The sequence below is a fragment of the Xenopus laevis genome, chromosome 1L (assembly GCF_017654675.1).
Source record: "Xenopus laevis strain J_2021 chromosome 1L, Xenopus_laevis_v10.1, whole genome shotgun sequence".
NCBI lineage: Eukaryota > Metazoa > Chordata > Amphibia > Anura > Pipidae > Xenopus > Xenopus laevis.
In genome coordinates this window covers 167,218,321-167,242,728 of record NC_054371.1, presented here as the reverse complement: position 1 = coordinate 167,242,728, position 24,408 = coordinate 167,218,321, and the positions used below count along the sequence as shown (strand labels likewise).

The window sequence follows — 24,408 nt, the reverse complement described above, 5'->3', positions numbered from 1 at the left end:
ATAAAAATTCGACTACATCCTGAATCTGAAGTAAGGGGCAAAGCACACAGCACTCAATCTTTCCTATACCTTGTTTGTATGATGAGGTCACGTAATTTAAAGTATTTGGATTCGGTTAAGGCAGGCACTTGGATTCGGCCAAGTCCTGGCCAAAAACTGAAGCAAATGCTGGATTTGGTGCATCCCTAGTTTTCATGCATTTAAAATAAACATAAAAGGCCACACAAAAGAAATGTACCAAAAATAGCCATGCAACAGTCCAGAGCTGATTAAAGCCTTTTATTGTTATACCTCAAATAGAATACAACAACGTGAAACAGTCACACAAGTGTTGTACAATATTGCTAGGACAGAACAGCAAAGCTATTTCAGCTTAAAAAAAAAAATCAGGTGTAAAGAAAGTGAAGTGTGCGATGCACTGAGAAGCAATGGCTTCCCCTCAGAAACGTATGACAAAGACACGTCCCACTCCTTCTCTAGCTGTGGGTGTTAGAGCTCTGCGCTGCAGGCGTTTAACACACACTCGGTTACAGATACACATAGTGGGGAATATTTATCAAAGAGTGAAGTTAGTGATCGCCACAGTCCACTAGTGAAATTCCACCACTCTCCATTTATTTCTATGAGATTTTTAAAAGAGTATTTATCAACGAGTGAAAATTCATCCTTTGACAAATACACCTTTCAAAATCCCATAGAAACGAATGGGGAGTGGCAGAATTTCACTGTAGTGGACTGGGGCGATCTCTAACTTCACTCTTTGATAAATATACCCCTGTGACTTAAGGCCTGGATGCTGTGAAAGTGATTAGGTCACAATTGATGCTTGTTGTTCAGTTTTATGCTGAGCCAAAATATGTTTGAGGGGGGGGTTGCCTTTGCTCTTAGGCAAAGAGAGGGCTACAATAGAAAAAGATGAAAAGATGAGTTTACAAATACTTGACTTCCCATTTGCTGTAGCCTATATCAGCCCAGTACCTAAATAGAGAGGCAACGGGTCAGTGCAAAGTGGGTAACAGGATGTTGCACTTCACCAAGGTTAAAGCAAATAGTCAGAGAATATTTACAGGAGGCCACAATCTCCCCGTCTCTGACTGACTATAGCAGCTGTTGTGGACTAGTTCCAGTGGGAGGGAAAATAAGCACCTTGCAGCTTGTTGCTGGTCCCTGGGGTAGGAGAGAAATACACGAGTGGAGCACTGGGAGACTGTTCTATCTGGGGAGGGGACTGACAGACAGAGGTAGAGAGTGACAATCCCACCAGTAACTTTTATTAAACAAAGAATTGTCTGCAATCTACTCAGCTGGTGGCTGGTACTGGTCTGGCACTGAAGGAGTTCAATACTGTTTGTAAGAGCAGCAATTACTGGAGATAAAGCTCACAATGGCATAACTTGCCAAGTAGAGTATTCACTAAACATGACAGTCAGGGAGATGTTAGAGAAGGTCTGGCTCGTGCACAAACAGACTGACAGAGGGAGAAACCACCATCTTGGCATATATAGGGGTAAGATTATGATGCTTCTTAAATTTGGTAGCAGTACAAGTCTCTACAACACATGAGGACTTGGAAAGCAAATCCATTTTTTCTGCTGTACCTCCCAGCATAGTCAGAGGGATCAGTTGCTTTACATGCCTCTCATTGCTGGGAAACACTCAGAGTTGTTGCTTCAAAAAGAACATTGAAAGCTCGGAGACATTGCTGTTAAATGACAGTATTCTATATTCCATCGTTTGTTAGGGCACATGTAATGTTGTGTAGTAAAGTGCTTGGGGAGTCAGAAGCTTCCCACAATCAGCGGGGGGCACTGAGCAGCTTCTAACTCCAAACAGAGAAGAAACAGCTTCCACAATAGGGTTTCCATACAGTTTATACAAACACACACACATATATATTTATATAAAAAGAACATATACACAAATAGGTTAAGTAGCTACAATAATCATAAAAAGTATGGAAAAAAAGTATAACAAAAAAATAAACAGAAAAGCAATTTCACCACAGGAACACAAACTTAAATATTATCCTTATTACTGTATGTACAAAAACTGGTTAGATGGAAAATGCTTTTACTTCCCCTTTCATTTTGTAATTTATATACTTTGATCCTTATGCAAATGTCTGGAAACAAACAAATAGAAAAAATAAATCATACACACACACAAAGTAAAGATCAGTAGCCAGACTGACCTATATATATATATATTTATAAATTGCCTGAAGTGGGAGTCATGTTTATACTGGGATTTTATAGTGGAGGCAAGAAGTGGTTTCTATGGTGGCTGATGTGTGCTATGGGGATGTGCAAAGAATGGGCTGAAGGGAGGTCCCAGTGCTATAGAAGCAGATACCAGAGTCTGCATGTGATCTAGAAAGCAACATGACCACTCCTGTCTCACAGCTAAGGCATCAATATACATTTTTCTAGGCACTCCATATGTATAAATAGCTCAGCTGCTACTTAAAGAGACTGGAAACCACCCAGAAAGTAAAGAATGATTTATCCCGAGACAGAAAGCAGTCAAGGTCCTCTGTTATTCTATGTTGAGAGAACATCCCACATCCCGGAAATACAAAGCATGAGACCCGGATGGTTCTGGCTCAAGGAAGAGCTGCGTTTGGAACTTAATCCTAAATTCTGTTAAGGGGGTAACTAACAACCTTCATAGGATGGTTGCTCACAAATTATATGTTCAACCACACCATTACCCAAAAGTAAACCCAAGCGGCTATTCAAGATATCTGAATATACAATGCACTGAAAAAAGAGGTTTGCCTTCAGTCTCTAGTCGTACAGAATTCACAAGCATAAAGTGCAGTTGGGCTAGATATGTATTAAGCAGCGCTGCTTCAGAGGTTGCTGAAACAGTTATATAAGTAATATCTGGGGAAAAAAAAATTTCTATTGCAAGGATTCCCATTAAATCATTTAGTCGAAAGTGCTCACAGTAAATGTAGTGTAGAATAAAAAAATAAATGGCCGTCACAGACATATTACATACATATTTCTGTTAAGTCTCCCTTAATGCTTCCAGTGGCTGGATAACTTTATATCGCCCTATAAAGAAACACAGAATAGTCAATATTTCCCAAGTTTTACTCTTTAAAAAAAAAAACTGTGGGAAAAACGTCAGGGCTACGGAGGACTTAAACCAAGTATGTCATGTGTCAGATATATATATATATATATGGAGAGGAAGAACTGTGGGGAGACGAAGTTAATGGGGCACATCATAGACAGCAAGACACTGCTGCAAGTGTGCAAAATGGTGCATCAATTGTGAGAATAAATCCCATATTTCCTCCTCTGATCGTGACTGCAGTTGTGCACTTATAATAAATAATCCGGGTACTTAATTTTTATAGAGTCCTCTATATTATTGTTCCTTAATATTTCTTAAAACATTTTGTAGGATATGATTTAACCAGCAAACCACCCACACCCAAATATAGACTTGATTCATGGCTACGCAGGAATCAATGGGGGTTCCAATAGTTTAGGGCTAAGCGATGTCAATGTGCTGAATGGAAAATTTCCTAAAATGCTTGTGTGCAAAAAGAAGCAGAACCACCATAAATAACTTATTTCCTTTGCCCTCTTTGTCCAGTGCATTCAATTAAATGCTGAATGGTTTATGGAACCTGCCATAACACATATTGAGAGTCATTGTCTATATTTACCATATGATTTAATATGGGGCACCAATAATGCAATGGCCGTCTGTTCTTTCCTGGTAGCTTAGGGATTGTTCCATATTTCCCTGCAATCTAGCCACTCCCCATTAGTACTCTGCTTTGGGATTTCCTTGAAATGTCACAAGTAGATACATAAACCTGCATTTAGTCTGGAATTTCAGAGTCTCTGACTCTTCCATTACAGAAATATTTGTAAATAGAAAACTACATGGGTGAAAGCCGCCATGTCTTCAATAAGCTTCATCCAACAGTAAAGGGCGTGAAGTCTTGAACCTTTAGGGAACACCTTGAAAAGTACAGTAACTTCTACTTCTTCTGCTCCTCCTCCTCATTTGCCTAATGCATGGAACCCATTGCACTGCTCCTGGCTGCAAATGGTGAGGATACAAAAACCAACTGAGCGTGTAGGATTCTTGTTCTTCCCGTCTAGAGCAAAATGATTTCCTTAGTTTCACAATTGGTCTGCCAGCATGTGGAATCCGGAGGAAAAGCGCAGAGCTTATGCATGCAGGAAAGTATAAGCGAAATCAACATTAAGGTATTCACAGGTGAATTGTGTCTCTTGAACTTGCACCTTGAGAAATTTGCCATATTGGGAAAATCTCTTCAAATGCATTGCAGACTCCTACAGCAGCAGCAATAGGGTTTCACAAATGTCCACACACAAGAAGAATACATTTATAAGAGGAGAAGAGAAGGTGTAAAAAGGAGGAAAACCCTTATTTGGACACTCAGAGGAGCCAGAATATGTCCATCAGTTGCTCTTCAAGTCTGTGAGGTTAGGTTTTTAGTTTTTTTCCTAAAGTTCAGCAACATTTTTTTTCAACTTGCCCAAAATGAGTTCCACAGGTTAATAATTCACATCATCTGTAATGTACAAATCACAGACATAACCTGAAGTAGGGCAGTGCATGGAGCTCACTCCCAGCCATTGTCTTTTATCATGTGAGCCAGTTCAATGATAAATTTGCCTTCCTTGTATTTCTGACTGCTCTCAAAGGCATGCTCCTGCACAGATAAAAGAGAAAGCACAGGCAACATTAGATTCACAATAAAAACAAGTATGCTTGTCCAAAATATACTGGCAAATTACCAAATTAGTGGGGAGTGGAAAGCTAGGGTGATCAAATCCTGCACAGACAAACCAACTCAGATGACCAGGTTTTCTACCCAGTCCAATGTGTTTTGAGCCACAGCCATTTTGCCAAGTTAGGAAATTTTAGAGCTTGCATGCAACAGTGATGTGCTGAAAACTCACATATTTCCAGCCGAGGGTAGTTTTACAGTTCTCACAGTATATATCAGCCACTGCGTGCAGTCCTGTTAGAAGAACCCTCTCTTCTGCTGGACCACATCCCACATTCACCCTGCAGGATAGAGGCACATGATTAAATGTCCATTATGTTAGTGAAACCTCTCTCCACATCTATTGTTTCTGTAAATCCTTACTATAAAACACTACTGGTTTCACGTGAATGCAATACATGACTAATAACTGGCTAAATGTAAAACTAATACACAGCACCTTGGTATCTGGTCCTGTAGAATTTGCTGCTTGCTAAATGCTTCACATATTATCTGGCGGACTCACAGCTCAGATATGATCTACACCAGGTGTGTGAGAGCTACCTTTGCACATTAGTATTTTTGCCTAAGATGTTCTTTTTATAGCCCATAAGTTGGACAGACACTCACAAGACTATTAATAATCAGACTAAAATAACCTATGCTTCCCTTCCACTGCCTTGTGATTCAGTAGTTACTGGCAGCAGTATGGGCAGCATGACTGAGGTTTGGGGTATATGCCTGTGCAGAATAATGAAATGCAGGGGGCAAGTGATGTTTCATACAGTATCGATCATGATTCTTACAGATTTGTTGCTAATTTCTTGGCTTTCCTATGGCCCTGACTTCAAGGGTGCTTTACAAACAGGGATTTAAATATGTATCTATTCAAATGCATAAAGTATATTAACATTCACACTATAAAGAGTCATATGAATAAACTTTAGATTAGGGCTGTCCAGCTAAATGCCTGCAGGCTGTATATGGCCCTCCAAGGAATTTTTATGGCCCTGTCTGTCAAAAGACTCCACAGACATTTTATATGACACCACTGTTGAAATAAAATCTTGTCCTCAAACATATTGTCACAAACAACCAGCCTATCACAACTCTGCTGCATCCCTTCTTGTGCAACGCTCAACTGACTTGTCTCCATCACTGTGTGTATCCCTCTTCCACATGCACCACTCACTGTGCCACCCACTCATTTTGTATAATTTCTTATTATCAGACAGCTATTGTGCATATATTCCCATTTCTTTAATTCTATTCACAAATAATCCTAATCTCTTCAGCCCTTTATATACATATTCTGACCTCTTCTACCCTGATATTGTCCCTCCTCTTTCACAACCGTGCAGTCTCTCTCGCATTTATTGACTTATCTCTTACACCCTCTCTTAAAGGAGAACTAAACCCAAAAGTTAAAAAAACCCTACCCTACATAGACCTTCCCTCTTCCTCCCAAGCCTAGCTGCTACCCCAGGCAAATGCCGCTAACTTTTTACTTACCCCTCTGTGCAGATTTTGTCCAGCGGAGTTCAGTTGCGCTATCTTCAGCCGCATCGGTAATAATCGGAATGAGGCCAAACAGAAAATTGCTCCAACTATGCATGCACGGATACACCGGCGTCATTCCGAATATTACAGAAGAGAAGAAGATGGCTGCTGTGAACTCCACTGGACAGAATCTGCACAGGTAAGTAAAGAGTTAGGGGCATTTGCCCAGGGTAGCATCTAGGCTGGGGGGGGTCTATGTAGGGTTGGTTTTTTTTTTTTTTACTCTTGGGTTTAGATCTCCTTTAATACCCACAATATTTTATGTGGTACAGTCATTATGTTTAGTGCCATTCTGCAAAACAATTTCCCTTTTCCTTTCCTCCATGTGTGTGCCATACTCTGCCTGCCCTATGCTCCGTGTGTTCCATACTCTGTTTGCCCTACGCTATCTGTGGGACAGGAGCCTGGTAGGGGTTTGTTAGCATTTGGAAATTATTGTTAGGGGCACCTAAGATGTTTAATCATGTGCTGGGGGGTGATGTGTTTTCCACAGGATAGGAGGAGGCATATATGGATTTAAGGGTATGTTTTAATAGGACTGACATTTTTCACATATGAGTGACAAGTGATATCTCTGCCCTGAGCAGCAGCCATTTGTTTTTTTTCGTGTACTACCGCCATTAATGTGGACATGGTCTTAAAATTTATTGTGGTAACATGGGCGTGGGCAACACTGGCTCCCGTTATCGACCCTCCACCACGTAGGCCCAAAAAATTCCTTCCATTGGTACCACGGAGGTTGGACAGAACTGATGTACATAAATGTACTACTGTGTGAAAACACTGGGTGCATCAATTTGAAATCTATGGAAAAGTCTGTAGCCTCTTGCCTTTTCCACCTCGTGAAAAATGGCTGAACAAGGAATAGGCTTAGGTGTGGATTATAAAAACAAAAAACAGGATAGGGTCAGGTTATCATTTCTTTTTTCCAGCCCATCTAAACTACACTTTAAGGACTTTAGGAGTTTATTTAATGTAAGCAGTTGACAGGGGTAATGACTATATGCATATAAAACTGAAAAGGGAAAGATGAAAAAGATGAGAAAAAAATATTTAAAAAAAATAAAATGTAAGTAGACCGGCAAGAGAGACCAGGGAGCAAAGTGTTTAAAGTTCAAAGTGTACTTACACTGAATTAAAGAGGTAGGCTCTCCCTTGACTTCCCTGAAATGACTGCAGATAGAAAAACAAACATATTTAGATGATTCATCCTTCTCTTGCAGTAGGAAATATTGTAATGGATATTTGAAACAAAATACTGAACATACCAAATAGTATCCCTCTGATTCACGACAATGTAAACCATAAAAAACATTCAATGGATACAATTTGCTATCTCCTTTATATGTGGCTAACAGGGTTATCCGGGTGGATCTACAATTATTTCCCTCTCGTTTTATATTCCTTAAACTACACAAAAGAAAATGTTTTTTCCTGGTTAAACGGTGGAACCTATAATAGGCAAAAGAAATGAAAAACCTATAAGATTTAACTTAAAGGTGTCATCAGTTATAACTCCAGCTTGATGCAATTTGTTTCATAAGAATCATGAAAACTGATATACTCATGTTTTACAACAGGAGCACATAGTTTTTTGTTTTTTTTTTAAATATATTATTTTATAGCAGGGGGTACCTTACACCCTTTATGTTTTTCAATAAGTCCAATATGGCTGAAAATGTTTATCGCATGGGGAGGCATGGTTTAAGAATTTTAGAAACAGACTAGATAGGTAAAAAAAATAGAAAATAGATAGGCTGTGCAAAATAAAAAATGTTTGTAATATAGTTAGACAAAAATGTAATGTATAAAGACTGGAGTGAGCAGATGTCTAACATAATAGCCAGAACACTACTTCATGCTTTTCAGCTCTCTAACTCTGAGTTAGTCAGCAACATTAAGGGGGGCAACATGGGACATAGCTGTCCCCCAAAACTCAGTGAGTTTGCAATTGATCCTTTGCATGCAGGTCAGATTCAAAAGCAAACAGTTATGACCCATGTAACCCCCCCCCCCCTCAAGTCACTGATTGGTTACTGCCTGGTAACCAGTCAGTGGCAAAGAGAGCTGAAAAGCAAGAGATGGAAGGGTGATGGGTACCACATTGTGGTGAGAGGCACAGGATGGGGTAAAAAAATGTTACAGGAAAGTTATCAACTGAAAATGATTTGCAGTGAGTGGGTGCAAGGGGACAAAAGAAAACAGTAGAATTATTGGGGGCACACAGCTATTGCCTGGGTATGCAGGTAACAATAAGAGAGATTAGGTATAAGGATTAAAAAATGAATGGCATACTGAAATGTATTATGCACCCCAAAGAACCTCCAGCTTAATTATCAGTCATTACTGGTGCTAACAATTACATGATGCTCCAGGCCACAACAAAAAGGTGGCCCCCAACTGGTTCTGGGCAGTGGAAGAGTTATCAATTGCCCCATCAGTTACAATGGTGTATTCAAAGCTGCTGTACAGTGCTAGTACATTCAATACACTGTGTTGTTTTTTTTTCAAGATGTTTGCAAAGTTTCCCTGGTGAGATACGTGTCCATCTGACTAAAACAGAGCTTTACATAGGAGAATGCTGCACGGCACTGTTATAGACTTTCTTGTGGGGCATGTACTGCTATTTTGCGTTCCCCAAAAGCTATTAACCTGCCAAGAAAAAAATGCAACACATGACCTTTAGGCCTGTATGTGTCAACTGAGATGTGTGTGAATTTAACGTTAACTTTTTTTTATTTTTAACTCTGCAGCAACAGCAAGCAATTCTCAGAAAGTTTTAAATAGTCACACAGGCCAATCATTCCCAACCTGCCTGTGATGCCCTTGGGTTCATCTGCTGAACACCACTTGTGGAAGAGGACATTTCTGCTGCAAAAATGTAGAGAAAATGCAATACAGATGTCACACAGAAGTATAAAGTCTATAGCAGCTGTGTAGAAGGAAAGACATAGTCACTAGGATGATTGCAGGCCCCTGAGATCAGTTACCATCATAGCATTATCTACTGGAATTTGTATGTTTTACCCTTAGAAATGGTGACATTTAATTGTGTACACACGTTTATTATATGAATGAATGAATGAATGAAAGTGTGCTGAAGAAATGCACTTGCCTTGGATATCAGCTCATCGTGGTTGGCTAAATGTGCCCTACAGTGAATACAACTGTACGTTCTGTGGCAATTTGGCAGGTAAGCCTGGAAAGTTTTTGATTTTGTCATCTTCACCATGTCTGCTGGTGGATCTTCACTCAGCTCTGGGCTGGCACTTGAAGAATTACAACTTTGCTGCACTCGCTGACAAAAGAAACACTGGAAAATGCATGCAAAAGCCGTTGTTGGTTTGGAGAGTGTGTGGCACTTCCCACACAGGCACCAGAGGAGAAAGTCAATCTGTAATAAAGAAAGAAAAACACAGGAAATGTAGCAAATCAACAGTCTGAACTTGCAAAAGCAGTTTCAAAGAACAGAATATGGGATTTTTTTTTTGTAGGTCACTGAAAGGAATTCACACACACACACATCCATAAATATATACTGTAGGCAGGGCACGAAGTTAATCCACCATTTAGAATCTCTGGAATGGCCAACTGTTCTAGCAGATAACAGGCAAAGAACAGATGTTGGTTTTTTTTTTTTTTTTAAAGGCCCAATGAATGAAAAACAGATCTAATATATTGATATACAGAGTACGGCAAATAGGTTATTGGAAAAAGTGAGCCTTTGTTCTGGGAAATGTTACTATAGGAATATAACATGAAAAGCAAGATTTAGGGTGAATCAGAAATATATGTTATTACAAACAAGAGTAACAAGTGGCAATTCACAAATGGCAGTTTCTTTGTGCAGCTGCCCAGAGGTCAGGTAAGGAGAACCACTGCCTGAAGGGGAGGCAACAAGCTTTGCTTGGAATACCAGGTTAAAGGCTGGACAAGGTCCTCTCAGTACTCCTCCACAAAACCCCCCCCCCCAATGTTATTTGTGTTGTGCTTATACTGAAAGCCTTAAGTTAGTCTTTAAACTAACTGAAGAGAATTTATAGCTTTGGGTTTAACTTTCAGGAACTAATAAAACATCCAACAAGCAAATGTAACAATGCCTTCACCAGCCCCTGCCTTTTCAATCTGCTGTCTCATCCAATAATATCTGCTGATGGTGGGGGTTTCTACATCATCATCATCATCATCTTTTATTTATATAGTGCCTACAAGTTACTCAGTGCTTTCATCCCAAAACATATAAAATGACTATATCAAAATAACCCTTATACAGAAATACACCTTTATAATATTTGCCCTGTTGTGTCTCAGGTGCTTCTATTTTTGACATCCTAAAGAAGGCAGGCAATTATATAACAAATGTCAATGGGGGTAGTTCCCTTTTAAATGATACAATATTTTGCAATAGGTCTTCCAAATGTATGGTTTTTGAAATGTTTAACTGTTTGTACAGCAGTTCTCCAATTTAGAATTCCTGCAGCTATCTGCTTGCTAGGGTTAAATTTTCCCTAGCAACTAGGTAGTTTAAAGGACAGAAAGGAAAATAAATAGGATAGGGCCTGGACAGAAAGATAAGTAATGCAAACAGCATATGTTGGTGTTTCTGAGCCAGTAACACCCAACATTTTTTTTAAAAGCAAGCTGGAAAGAGGCAGAAAGATGAATGCAAGTAATAAAAACTACAAACAATAACAAATATAATGCAGTGTTGCCCTGCACTGGTAAAACTGCTCTGTTTGCTTCAGAAACACTACTATTGTTTATATAAATAAGCTGATGTGTAGCTATGGGGGCAGCCATTCAATAGAGTAAAAGCTAAAATTACACAGCAGATAGCAGATAAGATCTGTAGAACATAATGGTGTTATCTGTTATCCACTATTTAATCTGTGCCTTATAGCTTTATTTCCATTTCTGCCATCGCTACACAGCAGCTTGCTTATATGAGTAGTGTATATGAGTAATGTTTCTAAAGCAAACAGATCAGTTTTACCAGTGCAGGGCAACAGTACATTATATTTTCATTACTTTAAAACGCTTTCATTTTCTGGTGTTACTGTTCCTTTAAGACCAAATGAACAGCTGCGACCAATAAGCCATTCTCCCTTTAAGAAAGAAGCAAGTGGGGGTTTAAAATAACATGGTTATAAATTACAACTTTTTCATGGATTATTTTAAAAAGCTCCTTAGTTTTATCAGGTGTATTTCAGATTTTTTTCTAAACTTTTCACACTTGTGTGTGAATAACAAGAGTGGAGCAGAGAGTATGTTGCACAGGACTTCCTCTTATATGTGGTTAGCACAGTGAAAAATACAAACAAGGCAACTAGCAGAGGAAGCAAAAAAAAATAAACCTATGCATGGTATGTGAAAGTAGGCAAGCAAATAACATAAGAGTGTCCATATTATTGCACATCTATAAAAAGCCACATAAGCTTAACTGTATGCCACGACCTTGCAACTATAAAAAGCTGCTCCTACATTAGACTTGTAATAAACTGCACAGAGCAGCAACAATAACGGCTTGCACTCTATATACAAATAAAGAGGTAGGTCAGAACATTCAAAGTGAAAGAGTGGGTACTAAATGCGGTACGACGAAAAACATCCATTATATGATCAAATGTTCCACAGTCTTGAAGCATTATTTAACATAAATTAAAGGGGTGCTTCACCTTTAAGGTAACTTTTAGTATGTTATAGAATGGCCAGTTCTAAACAACTTTACAATAGGCCTTAATTTTTTATGTTTTTTTAATTATTTGCCTTCCTATTTTTCTAGCTTTCCAATAGAGGGTCACTGACCCCTTCTAAAAACAAATGCTCTGTAAGGCTACAAATGTATTGTTATTGCTACTTTTTATTACTCATCTTTCTATTCAGACCCTCTCCTATTCATATTCCAGTCTCTTATTCAAATCAATGCATGGCTGCTAGGATAATTTGTACAATAGCAACCAGAATGCTGAAACTGCAAACTGGAGAGCTGCTGAATAAAAAGACAAACAACTTTAAAAAACACAAATAATAATAAATGGAAACCAATTGCAAATTGTCTCAGAAGGTAAATAACCCCTTTTACTTGCAAAAAGGGCAAACATATCCCAAGTAAATGCTGTCAATTCCCTCTATTGTGTTTTCTTAAACTACTATAGTGGCCTAGTTGACCCAGTCTTTTTATCAGAGGATCCACCCCTACCAAGAAGGAAAACTCAGCAACGTATCTGTGTGCATTCAGTGCTATCATTCTATGGGCAAGGTCACATGTGGCGTTTTTATGTTGGCTTTTATAATGGGCAGCCGAGCGTAATTACGCCAATGAAGCTACACATGCATGATAATATGCAATTTTCAGCCTTTAGTTTTCTTTTCCCAACATGCATTTCTGTTTTTTCTCGTTCCCCACAATTCCACTCGGAAGAATTTTAGTAAACTTTTGTAAAAAACAAGCCAAGTGGAAAACAATTTACATTCAGAAAGTAGGTGTACTGCTTGTCAATACGCAATGTAATTACGTCACCAGCATACAATGCCATAAATACTTATATGTGAAATCCATCTCGCGAGAGTTTGGCCTCCATGTTGAAAATACCTGCAGATCCCTTAGACTTTAATAATATGGCATTTCCTTGGCGTATTGGCGTTTCAGCTAAAAACCATAAATACTGGCATCTTGTGGTGGACGTTCCCTGTGCTCGGCTGTACATTTTTAACACAATGTAAAAACGCCACGTGTGACCTTGCCCTAGCAGATATAAAAGCAATGAAAACAATAAGCAGATAACGCTGAAGTTCCCATATGTGCCATATCATTATAATGATATGGCACAGATGAGCATGTGCAGAAAGGAAACATTTGTGCCAGGTACTAACACATCCCCCAAAATGACGTGTGTATGTAGGCTCCTCCTGCCCAGTTTCACGGTGACCGACTTCGCTCCTTCCCTATGTTATCTGTTATCACCTGGCTTTCACAGTCCAAGATCAGCAACAAAGAGTGTAAACAAAGGTCTTAATTTAGAATACTGATGCACTGTACAGCGGGCAAAAACAATAGGGTATGTATTTATTATATATACACAGACACACATACTACTAAGTGCATTAAAACAGATACAAGAAAAGAAGGAAATGAAATACAAAGAGACCAGTAAAGTTAATGCAACATAAGCTAGATTTCATCATGACAAAGTGACAGCACACAAACTATTTTCTAACTTAACTATCTCCTGCCATTCAGTAAAGTCTACAGGAATGTACAGTAATACATCTCATGTATAGTGACATTTAGCCCCTACTAAAATATACTTTGCAGTATTTATTTGATTCCAAAAATCTCTCCCGCATCCAAACACCACTTTGTTGATAAGGACTAGATGAAGTATGAGCCACTAAACAAACAGCATGGATTCCAGACAGGAAAAAAAGAAATTCAGAGCAAAGTCCACAGATCTGTTTTGTTTCACTAAAGCTGGAGCACAATAAGTGAATAACATAGTCTGGAAACACTGCGGTTCTCAATCCCCTCTCCTGGCTTTAGGCTATAAATAGAAAGTGTTCATTCAGGAAAGCAAGACTCGGTGACAGCTCTGTGTGATCACCTATGAAACACCAACAGCCATCTTACATATAAACAACTTGCCCTTCAAAAAAAAAAAAAAATTAGCTTCTCTTTCCATGGTCAGAAAAATATTTAAAAAAAAAAAAAAAAAAAAAAGACAAAGAAACTGGAGACAGCTATAGGTTGCTGTGAATACAAGCCAGTGCATGCAAGGCAGCCGGGAGGGGGGAGAGAGGCATGAAGTATTGGTTTTGTTGTGCCTAAAAAGAGTAGTCTTGTGCCAAAGCTGGTGGGCAGAAGACAAAAATGTCTGTCATTTTGTTCAACACAACCCAGCCATTCTGGGTAATTACAGTAGATCTCTAAATATTTCATTTACAGCGTCAGCAATGCATTGGGGCTTGTCATGCCAAAGTGAACAGAGAAAAGTGTTGATCAGTCCAAACCGGAAGGGTTACCAACCATCTCAACCTACAATAATCTCAATGGCCACTAAAGATCTTTAAGTGGATTTAACTGCAAAAAGTTATTCAGAAGTTCTCTTGAACATATACAAAATGAGTCAATATATTCTTATGCTGTCTTTTATTAATGAAACCAAATAAAATAAAGACACGGCTGCTCACTCTTGCTTCAGCCAAAAGTCACATTTTTAGGACACTGTACTGGCACCCATTTTATTTTATAATAGCCCTGATCATACAAAAAACAACAAGTGCAAACAACAACGTAGGCAAGTTATAACTGCAATTACACAGTTCTTCAATCACACACTTAACCTTTTCAGCGTGGAGAACAAAAGAATGTTGCACGAAGCAGGAAAATGAGGTATAACCAGACTGCAACTAAATATCCTGCCAGACTAGAACAGCTGCTTATTCTTTGTCAAGCCAAACTGTGCAGGTCACAGAGCTGCAGTTCAACAACAGAAGGGCCATTATATGGGGGACAGGAGCAATTTTATGGGCTAAAGAAAGAAATGAGGTGTGCTGTATTGTAAGATTTGCAATCATAAGCATGACTTTCATTGTTTTCAGTCATAGTACACAGACACGCATAAACAGCAGGCGCAGCAACAGAATTATATACAAGTAATGCTCTTGGATGTACTGACCCCCCTTTCTGTTCTGTATAGTGACAGATTATAAAGATAATAAAAGGTCACCCTATTAAAAACCCAAGAAGTCTTATAAAAAAAAAAAAAAAGACAGACATAGAGTTAATACAGACACAGCAGAATATTGTCTGCCAGGTGGGTCAGTAACACAAAGGCAGTGTTGCCAGAAGCCAGTACAAATGAGGTCAGATTATCATGTGTCAGAAAGAAAATAATCCCAGCATGTCACAAGTATACAATAGGCACTCAGCCATGGCTCTGGCACTGTGCAGGAATCCCCTATGGATAAAAGATGATGCTGTTTACTATTTGAGTAAAACATATAAAATCTGTGAGAAAATGAAAGGAAAACCATGGCAAAGGCTAACACAGAGGATCCCACGAAGTAACAGCAGCAGTCTCACTAGCAGCAGTCTCAGACTCACTAGCAGAAGAGGTCTCACTAGCAGCAGAGGTCTCACTAGCAGAGGTCTCACTAGCAGCAGAGGTCTCACTAGCAGCAGACTCAGACTCGTAGCAACACTCTTTCTAGCAGGCACTTCATCTGGCACAGCCATGCTTTGCTTTGAAACAATTAGGCTGCCATTGTGCGTGTGTAAAGCTGCCCTTCTGCCCGTGTGTAACGCTGGGAGTCTCTAATAAGAGACAGAGGGGGGGGGACAGGTGGTGCTTTTGTACAGAGCAGTCTAGTGAGCTCCTTGCTGAAGCACAGAGAGGCCTCGGTCTGTCACTTTACTACAGGGGATACGAGTGTCCCACCGCTGCCTGTGTGGGAATTATTGAGGGTGCCCCGCGTGTAGCAGCAGCTTAGTCTCAGCTGAGAAACAAAGGCTCCCAGCAGCTGCACTCAATAGACCTGTTCTCTGCTCATTCACACAGAAGTGTCAGCTCTCATGTCTTCCTCACCCTCAGGGCCCCCGGTTCTACCCCTCGGTTATCCTCCCGTTCCTCACACTAAGACGCTGCCTCGTCGTCTCTTTTTTTCTCTCTGTCTGACACGGCGCCGCTCATTCTCCGGACGGATTCAACACTCGAGTCCCCGCCACGTTCCCTTCCTCCTCCCGCCGCTTTTGTTTTGTTTCTGACTCGAAAACGGTCAACGGCGGTTTACAGAAAAGAGGGGGCAGCCTACGTAAGAAGGGGTGTCTGTGGCAACCAATCATTCGACAAGATACCGTTTGCTGTCATAAAACTTAAGGGCCAATAGTGCTGGAGCATAAGGAAATGGAGGTTTGTGCGCAAATCCACGAACGATTACTATGCGTCACAACCAATGAATGTCTAGTGTTCGTGAGCACACACCAATAGAATGCCGAGGCTTCCTCTAGACAAAGGATGTTTTGGTTGCGGTTGGGGAGGAGAAGACAGTGCGTGGTGCGGCTTAAGTTGACAGCTAAGCACCACCGAACTAGAAATGTGATTGGTTGGAAGTCATTGCTATCATTATCGCTACCCAATGAAACCTAAGGGGCGGGTGTCTTGGTGATGTTTGGGTGCTTAACAACAGGCGCGACTCCGAGCAGCACGCGGCAACAGTGGGAGGAGCTACCGGAGCGCGCTTAAAAGATAAACAACAGGCGCGTGACGACAAGTATGTTATGCAAATATCTTCTCCTGTGGGGCTGTGAGCAGCTGGGAGTCCGCAGCGACCCAACACGCGGTGCAAGGAACAGTGTTATCATAACAAATGCGTGCTGTGCCGCAAACTGCACCCGCCATACTTGCCTCATGTGCGACAAGACACAAAGCAATGTCCGCCGGCTGCTGTGTGAATTTCATAGATCAGCTCTTCTGTGAGCTCGTGTTCTGTTGTTGGTGCGCAGTCTTCCAGGAAACGAATATAAACATAGAGCAATTCATTCAAAAGTCACATTTTGTAGCTGGATTTGTGTGTTGATGAAGCGTTAGTATTTCATGAACGTGATGATAACTTAGTGTAACGCTTCTATCTTATTCATTAGATTGTAGGTTATTTTGTCATATTTTACAAATAGATATGTATTTGGCCTCTGAATAGAGCGTAAATCTGCTCCACTGCCTTCTGTACAATCTTCAGGCCCGGACTGGCAATCTGTGACTTCTGGCAAATGCCATAGGGGCTGCTGTAAGATGCCATAGACACTCACTATTTATTGGGCTTCAGAGGGATGTTTGGGTCTCTCTTTTTACTCTAATACTAGGGCCTATTTTGAATCCCAGACCTGACCGTCTTCTTCCTACTTACATCCAAGAGAGAGAGTGTTGGAGTGAACCATTAAAGTATTTGGCACGGAGCTAGAAGTGGGTCAGTCCACTAGGTTTTTTCCCCCAGCAGCCTGCCAGCCCAGTCTCACCGTGTATATGCACTTTAAAAGCCCTGTTTCATGAGGTTGAATTTATTGAATATATGTTTTAACTAGGGATGCACCGAATCCATTATTTTGAATTCGGCCCAACCCACGAATCCTTTGCGAAAGATTCGGCCGAATACCAAACTGAATCCGAATCCTAATTTGCATATGCAGAAGGGGAAAACACTTTTCACTCCTTGTTTTGTGACAAAAAAGTCACAGATTTCCCTCCCCACCCCTAATTTGCATATGTATATCAGGATTCGGTTCATCCAGGCAGAAGGATTCGGCCAAATCCTGCTGAAAAAAGCCAAATCCTGGCTGAATCCCAAACCAAATTTGTTGCATCCCTAGTTTTAACCTTCTCATTGGGACTGAACCTGCTAGGGCCTGGCGGAGAATCTGACCTCTGAGGCCCATTGTTACAACCGTTAAAAAGTAAAATAGTGAAATAAGGTATGGCTCTGAACGTGTATGAACCAATGGGAATTATGCTGGAGCAGAGTAATATCCTGGCACTATATCCTGAACTACTTTGCTAGTTTGTTTGCTGTGCTTTAACTCAGCATGAAGCGGAGCTCTTTGGCACCATCTTCTGTATCTTTGGATCCCCTTCTTCTGCAATCTTCGAGCTTTCCAGTACATGAGCAGTAGGCACAAATACTAGAATGGCCCCAACTGCACATGCGTGAAAAAGCTCAGTGTTGGTGCTCACTTTGACGAGGAACCCATAGATACAGGAGATGATGCAGAAAGCTCCGCTGTGCTACTCTGCATGAATATGCCATGGTTAATGCCAGGGACACGTTTTCAGCTAAGGTACTATGGAAGGAGAAAGCAGGGAGGGGGCCAATGGAGGGAAGGGGATGGGGATTTTTGAATAATGGGGTTAGTACTTCCTTAAGCCTCATTTACAGCCACAAGTCTTTTCACACACACACTCTTTATTCTTCACTGTTTCTTGATACTCAGGCTTCAAGATGAATCTCTGCCCAATCTCTTGAAAATCACTTGGATCACACTTGGGCCCGGTCTGGCCTCTCTGTGGGATCTGGCAAATGTCAGAGGGGCTGCTGTAAGATGCCATAGACACTTATTATCTAATGGGCAGGTGGGGGCTGTTTGGGCCTTTGTTTACCTGAAATGCCAGGGCCTATCTTGAATGCCAGTCCAGACCTGGTCTCACTCCATCTCTCACTACACCATTGCCCTTTGCACACTTGCAGCTAAGACTTCATGGAACAATGAGTCTATGGTGGTGGCTTTTTAGCAGGGTTTTAATTCATTTTTCAAGAAAGAACTTGCTTCTCGTGACCTGCCTCTGCACTTCAAGGATCTGGTTTCTGTTATTATCCAAAAACCAAACTGGTTAAAAAAAGAGACAGTCCCAGAAGGCCTGTCCTCGGCTCCTGATTCTGTTCCTGTGTTCTCAAGCTCCTCTTGTATGCTTAAGATGGCCATAGACGCACAGATTAGATCGTACGAATCCTTGATTCGTATGATTTTCGGATCGTGTGTGGAGTGTCCCGACATTTATCTTGAGCATCTTTGGTCTTGTGGATCCGTTTGAGTGCTGGGCAGCCCTGCTTCTTTGTCTTCCGACATTTATCTTGCCATGCCGATCGGTCGATCGGACAGGTTAGAAAATTTCTGTTGGCTGTCGATCATACCTCTGCATGTATTGCCAATCGTATGATTTGCAGTGGGAGTCTGTCACCAGCTTGGTCGGACTTAAACTTTCGTACGATTGCTGTAGGGTGAGAACATTGAGGGCAAATATGCTGGCTCTAGTCCTGCTACCAATTAAATTGGAAAATAATAATCAAGCACAGGAATACTAAGTCTGATTGCGAAACCATAGCTCACCCGGAGGGCAAAGTGACCTGGGTGTGAAGACCCCAGGTCGAACACTTCAAACACTTGATTCAATCAAAAGTGATGTGCTTTTAAAGTCAGCAGAAACAAACTCACCAAATCCAGCAGCTGGCCCGGTTGCTGTGCCCCGAACCCGTAACTTGAGGCGTTAATACATCAAAATGCGTGCGCTTTCTTTTGAGGGTGAGAACATCGCCTGATCTGTTCTTTTACTGCTTTATTTTGTCTGAATGGTTAGTGGCAGGTCGGGAGATAAGAACGTACGATTGTTCGTCCGATATTGAGGTAAAATCTTTGCGTCTATGGCCAGCTTTACATTCCTTCTCTACTGAGGAACCTTTGCAACTTGGTGCTGCCAGACTCTCAACTGAAGACAGAAATCACAGAAGAACTGCACTGCCTATGTTTGTACTGTTGCAATGGTGGTCACTGTCATGATTTGCCAAACATAAACAACTGCAGCAACAGGAAAACTCCAATGACTAGGTCAGTTAGGAAATCTCTCCAAGGCATTGTTAACTCTTTATCCAACAATTTATGCACTTTGGTCTTGGGGCCATCACCATTTCCTTCAAAAAATCCTTCTAAATCCCTCTCCTGCCAGGCTTTTCTTGATTGCTGGAAACTTTATTGACCAATTTTTTGCCAAGGCCTCCTTTGGTTCCTATCAAAGTACCTCTCTCTGCTTAGGCAGTTGATGGCAGGCCTATAACTCCAGGTTTTTTTGACCTCTACCACCTCTCTTGTTAAAAGTGGTCTGTCTACATCACGTGGCAATCAAGTGTTTTGCTACACCTTTTAGTCTGGACCTCCCATGACTGCAACAGCATAACCGTACCATTGATTGATCTGTTGGAGATATCATTGCCTGCAGTTCCTTTTGCTTTTCCAATTATTTTTGTTCAATTCCAATTTCCATCTCAGCAATTTCCACTCCGAACTTCTGACCTCCTGTTATAGAGACTTTACCGAGATCTTTGAAAATTGTAGAGGTTATCTCTCCACACAGACCTTATGGCTTTCCCATTGATTTAGTTCCTGCTAGAGGAAGAACCTATCCGAAGCCAAAGCCATGAAATATTCAAGAAAATGTAGCAAAAGTATTCAGTAGAAAATCCAACTCCACTGCTGGAGCCAGTTTCTTCTTTGTTCAGAAACATGATGGATGTTTGAGATCTTGCATAGATTATCAAGGCTTGAACAAAGTTTTTTGGATCATCTTAAAGGTGCCAAGATCTTCACAAAATTAGATTTAAGTGGAGCCTACAATCCCATCCTCATCCAACAGGGGGACGAGTGGAAAATTGCTTTCAATACTTGAATGTTTGATATGAATAACTTGCTGTGCTCTTAGGCTTGTGGAATGTCCCTGCTGTCTTTCAAGACTTTATTAATGACATTGTTCAAGTTCTTCTCTTATCCTACGTAGTGGTGTATTTAGGTGATATACAAATCTTCTCATCCTCTGAACTACAACATATTTCTCATGTTATAGAAGTTCTTCATTTAAAATACCCTCTATGCAAGACAGAGAAATATCCTGGACATGATTCAAGTTGTTAAAATGGTCAATGACTACACAGCAGAAGCTTCGTTAGATGGTATTAAGTGTTAATGTGTTAACTTTATTGTGCCATATCAAGGATTACAATATAGAAAGCATCCTAGGTTCCTTGTTTAAACCTCTAGGGTCTCGGGTATCAAGTATCCAAATCCAAAAGCATTATCCCTAAAAGACATTTTTTATAATGATGCACAGGTCTCATGACACATTGTAGAGAAATTCTGACTTTCACGGTCTATCTTATGGCCTGTGCGATTATGTCTTGCCAGTAAAGTTTTCCTTTTAGAAGTATCTGACTCGCTCTTTTTTTATTCTTGGGTTAATATTTTTTTATGGTACGTTTGTGTTCATTTAGTCTTATTCTAAACTTGTGTGAATTTTGGCACATGTAAAAGACCTCATTTGAGACTATATACCATGCCTTCAGAATTACATGTGTTGAATCCTCTTGAAGGGATTTCATTACCTTTGTGTGGATGTACGCAGTGGTCTCCAGGGATAGGTCCAATTATACAGTGTTGTCCCATTTATTGAAGTTTGCTTGATGGTTTTGCTGTAAGTTGATTGTTAGCAGTAAATCTCACAAAGAATTCATGGTCATGTAATAATCACTGCTGGTTTCATTTTGATCAATAAGCCACAGGCTGAAATTACTTTTCATTACTATGTTTTATTTATATAGCACATATAACATATATATAACATTGTTTTTAACCATACTCCCTGTACCAGTGCAGCATAAATCTCCTTTCCTTAGCGGACATACACACTCATTTTAAAGAAACATTATTTTCATGACTCACAAGCAAGCTATGGCCTTTATCTCATTCTGAAATGCTGTATACTTTTATACAAGTTTATCCACACCACACCCACAATTATAGCTCAAATATCCAGAGCAAAAAAAAACAACAGTTGTGCAATACTAAATGAATGGCAATCTTGTTTAATTAAGTTGTACATTAATCATGACAAATATTTTTGAAGGTACTTATTTAGGATTCTAAAAAAATATACAAAACAAAAAGAGCTGGCAGTTTGTTTTTTCCATTGTCATACCTTTATACCTTGATAACTATTACAGTACAAAATATATTTGCTCATGATTCATCCTGTAACAAGGCCTGACACACACTCTAATTATGTCAGGTTCTGTAGATTTGGACTGTCATTTGCTACTTTTAGTCTGTACTGTACAAAGGATATGTTTCCTACAAGTAAGGGTGTAACTTCTCTAGCAGAACAGTGGCACAGTGTTATTCCTGGCAGTGGTTCTAGGTTTATTTCTGACTAGGGCACTATCTGCAGTGAGTTTGTTTATTCTCCCTGTGTAAGCATGGGATTCTTCTAAAAGTATACCGGCAGGCTAATTGGCTTCTGATGAAACTGCCCATAGTTTGTGTGCATAGTAGGGATGTTCAGTTGTAAGCTCCACTAAGGAGGGACTAACATGAATGATATACACTATCTCTATAGTATGTCAGTTTTGCCAGAATTATTATATTAGATGACAAAAGGGGGTAATTTACAACCACAAGCAGTGGTCTGCGGTCAGTTGTACAAAAAAAAGTTAATTATTAATGATACTTGTATTCATTTCACGTCCTTATTGGTGGCGATGCTGCCTTCCTCAAGCCTCCTGTACTGAATTTCACACACTTGTGCCTATAGACCAGAGCTACCACTACTGTATGCCTGCCAACATTTTGGAAAAAGAAAGAGGGACAAAAAGATTTGCCGTGTGGAGCCTCGCCAATTTTTTGGCGTGCCCTTTAAGCACGCCCCTGTTTGTGGCCACACCCTCTAATTACCATGGTCATTTTACAAAATTTGTCAGGTTATGAAAGTTTGAACACATTTCTGTTGTTTTTAGGTGTTATAGTTTTGCTAATGAGGGTGCATTTCCCATTAATATGCAAGTCACAGTTTCCCCCAAGAGACCTACTCATCTTATTATTAAAAAATTGTAACAAAAGTATCTAAGTGCATCTGCCACATATTCTGCTGGTTGAGCTGTCAATATTGGGACTGTCCCATGATAAACAGGACAGTTGGAGGTATGCTACCACTGAACCAGGTAGTAGCTCCAGGGTTCCCACAGCAGCCTGTGAAGATGTCAAGCCAAACAACACAAATTATACCAGCTGGACTAAGAAAAATTTCAGAACCATTGCATACAAATTGTGTCAAATCGGAAGTATAACTGTGTCAATTTTGATGCATCAGTCACAAGTGCATTTGGTGCAACTCCCCCTGTGAGACTGCAATAACACTGGCTTTATGGGGGAAAAAACTGCTAAATTGTTGTAGGGGAAAAAAATAGCAATTATATATGGAATTGCCCTTTGCACACTGTGGTGCGGTAGGTAAATGACCCCTAAAGTGGTCCACACTAAACATCCCATCATGTGTTTGAAAGAGAAAGTTTATGGAAAAATATATAGGGCTGCACTAATACCTACACAACCATTAATTAGGCATATTTCATAAGCATTCCTCTTATAAAGGTAATGAAAGCATGTATGTGCTAGGTCTGCAGGAATCCTTTGCAGGTGACCACATAGGTTATGCTTATGGCATGCTGTTTAACTGGTACCAGCTGTGATTTTTTTTTTTATTCTAGCAATCTTTCATTTTCACACACTATTATACCTTCTCTTTAAGCACACAGAAGGTTCAAACTGGGACACATGTAACCCAAATGTAGCCAGTTATTTGGAGATGGCACATTGTTCATGTATATAGTGTGAGAGAAGTATTTACCTGCAGAACCAGGGTTGTACTGGGATTGCGGGACACCAGTACTCACAGGGGTGGTCGGCATTTGGAAGACATGACTGGTATTTGCAACTGGGGTGGGGCGGCCCCAGACACCTCAGTCCGTGACTGCCCGGAACACACATAAAGGCACATGGCTAAACAGCAATTTATTCTGCGACAGATGACTTCTGATGATGAATTTGTCATGTAACAATGTTTTTTCTGTTCTGTGTTAAATGGATGATCTGCAGTCATAGTTGTAGTTTCTTGTAAAGCTTTACGCAATACAGTCAGACATAGAATACTAAAGATTTAGGAAGGCTTACCCTCCCCCCAAAGATACCAACTGATATATATATATATATATATATACACACACACACACACACACACAGGTAATTATAAGTTCTTCATTCACTTCTATGGGAAGCCACCCCAAATAAAAACGACTCCCTACTCCTACCCTACTCCCCTGAGTGCAGATCTTTCTGTCTTGTACATATGACTGCAGGTTCTTATATCTTTCTGTTGGGCAGGTTGTAATAATACAAGGGGCCTTGTCCAGCATCAGTTTTTTTGTCTTTAATAATTGAGGCTAATGTAATATAAAACATAAATGGTCCAGGTCAATGTTCTCTCTAAGATGTGCGCTCATGTACACAAATTTTGAGGCCAGCGCACAACAAATTGTGGTGTGCACAAAGAATTTTGTATGAAAACACAAAAAGATTTGTATTAATTCTGACCTGCGCACACAGTTTTTAAAAACTGTACGCACAAAAGAATTTTTTTGCACACATAACCGAGAAGGAATAAGAGGAAACATTGGTTCAGGTCTGTACTAAATGCAGTGATTGGAACAGGCAGGCAGCAGAGTCA

General features: G+C 40.2%; 1 protein-coding gene across 2 annotated transcripts; it reads right to left on the bottom strand.

Annotated features, from left to right (window-relative positions):
• Positions 1–253: 253 nt before the first annotated feature.
• On the bottom strand, positions 254–16,361 carry ypel1.L (yippee like 1 L homeolog). Of its 2 annotated transcripts, none has more exon segments than NM_001093343.1 (5): positions 254–4,705; positions 4,956–5,064; positions 7,452–7,495; positions 9,438–9,716; positions 15,907–16,053. In NM_001093343.1, coding segments are annotated over 4 exon segments (360 nt in total). In that variant the 5' UTR covers positions 9,555–9,716; positions 15,907–16,053; the 3' UTR covers positions 254–4,615.
• Positions 16,362–24,408: the final 8,047 nt, after the last annotated feature.

Coding starts and splice junctions, on each gene's coding strand:
- ypel1.L (XM_018246588.2), bottom strand. CDS start 9,554: ATGGTGAAGATGACAAAATCAAAAACTTTCCAGGCTTACCTGCCAAAT. Junction 7,496..9,437: donor ACGATGAGCTGATATCCAAG/GCAAGTGCATTT, acceptor TTCTATCTGCAG/TCATTTCAGGGAAGTCAAGG. Junction 5,065..7,451: donor GCCTACCTCTTTAATTCAGT/GTAAGTACACTT, acceptor TCTATCCTGCAG/GGTGAATGTGGGATGTGGTC.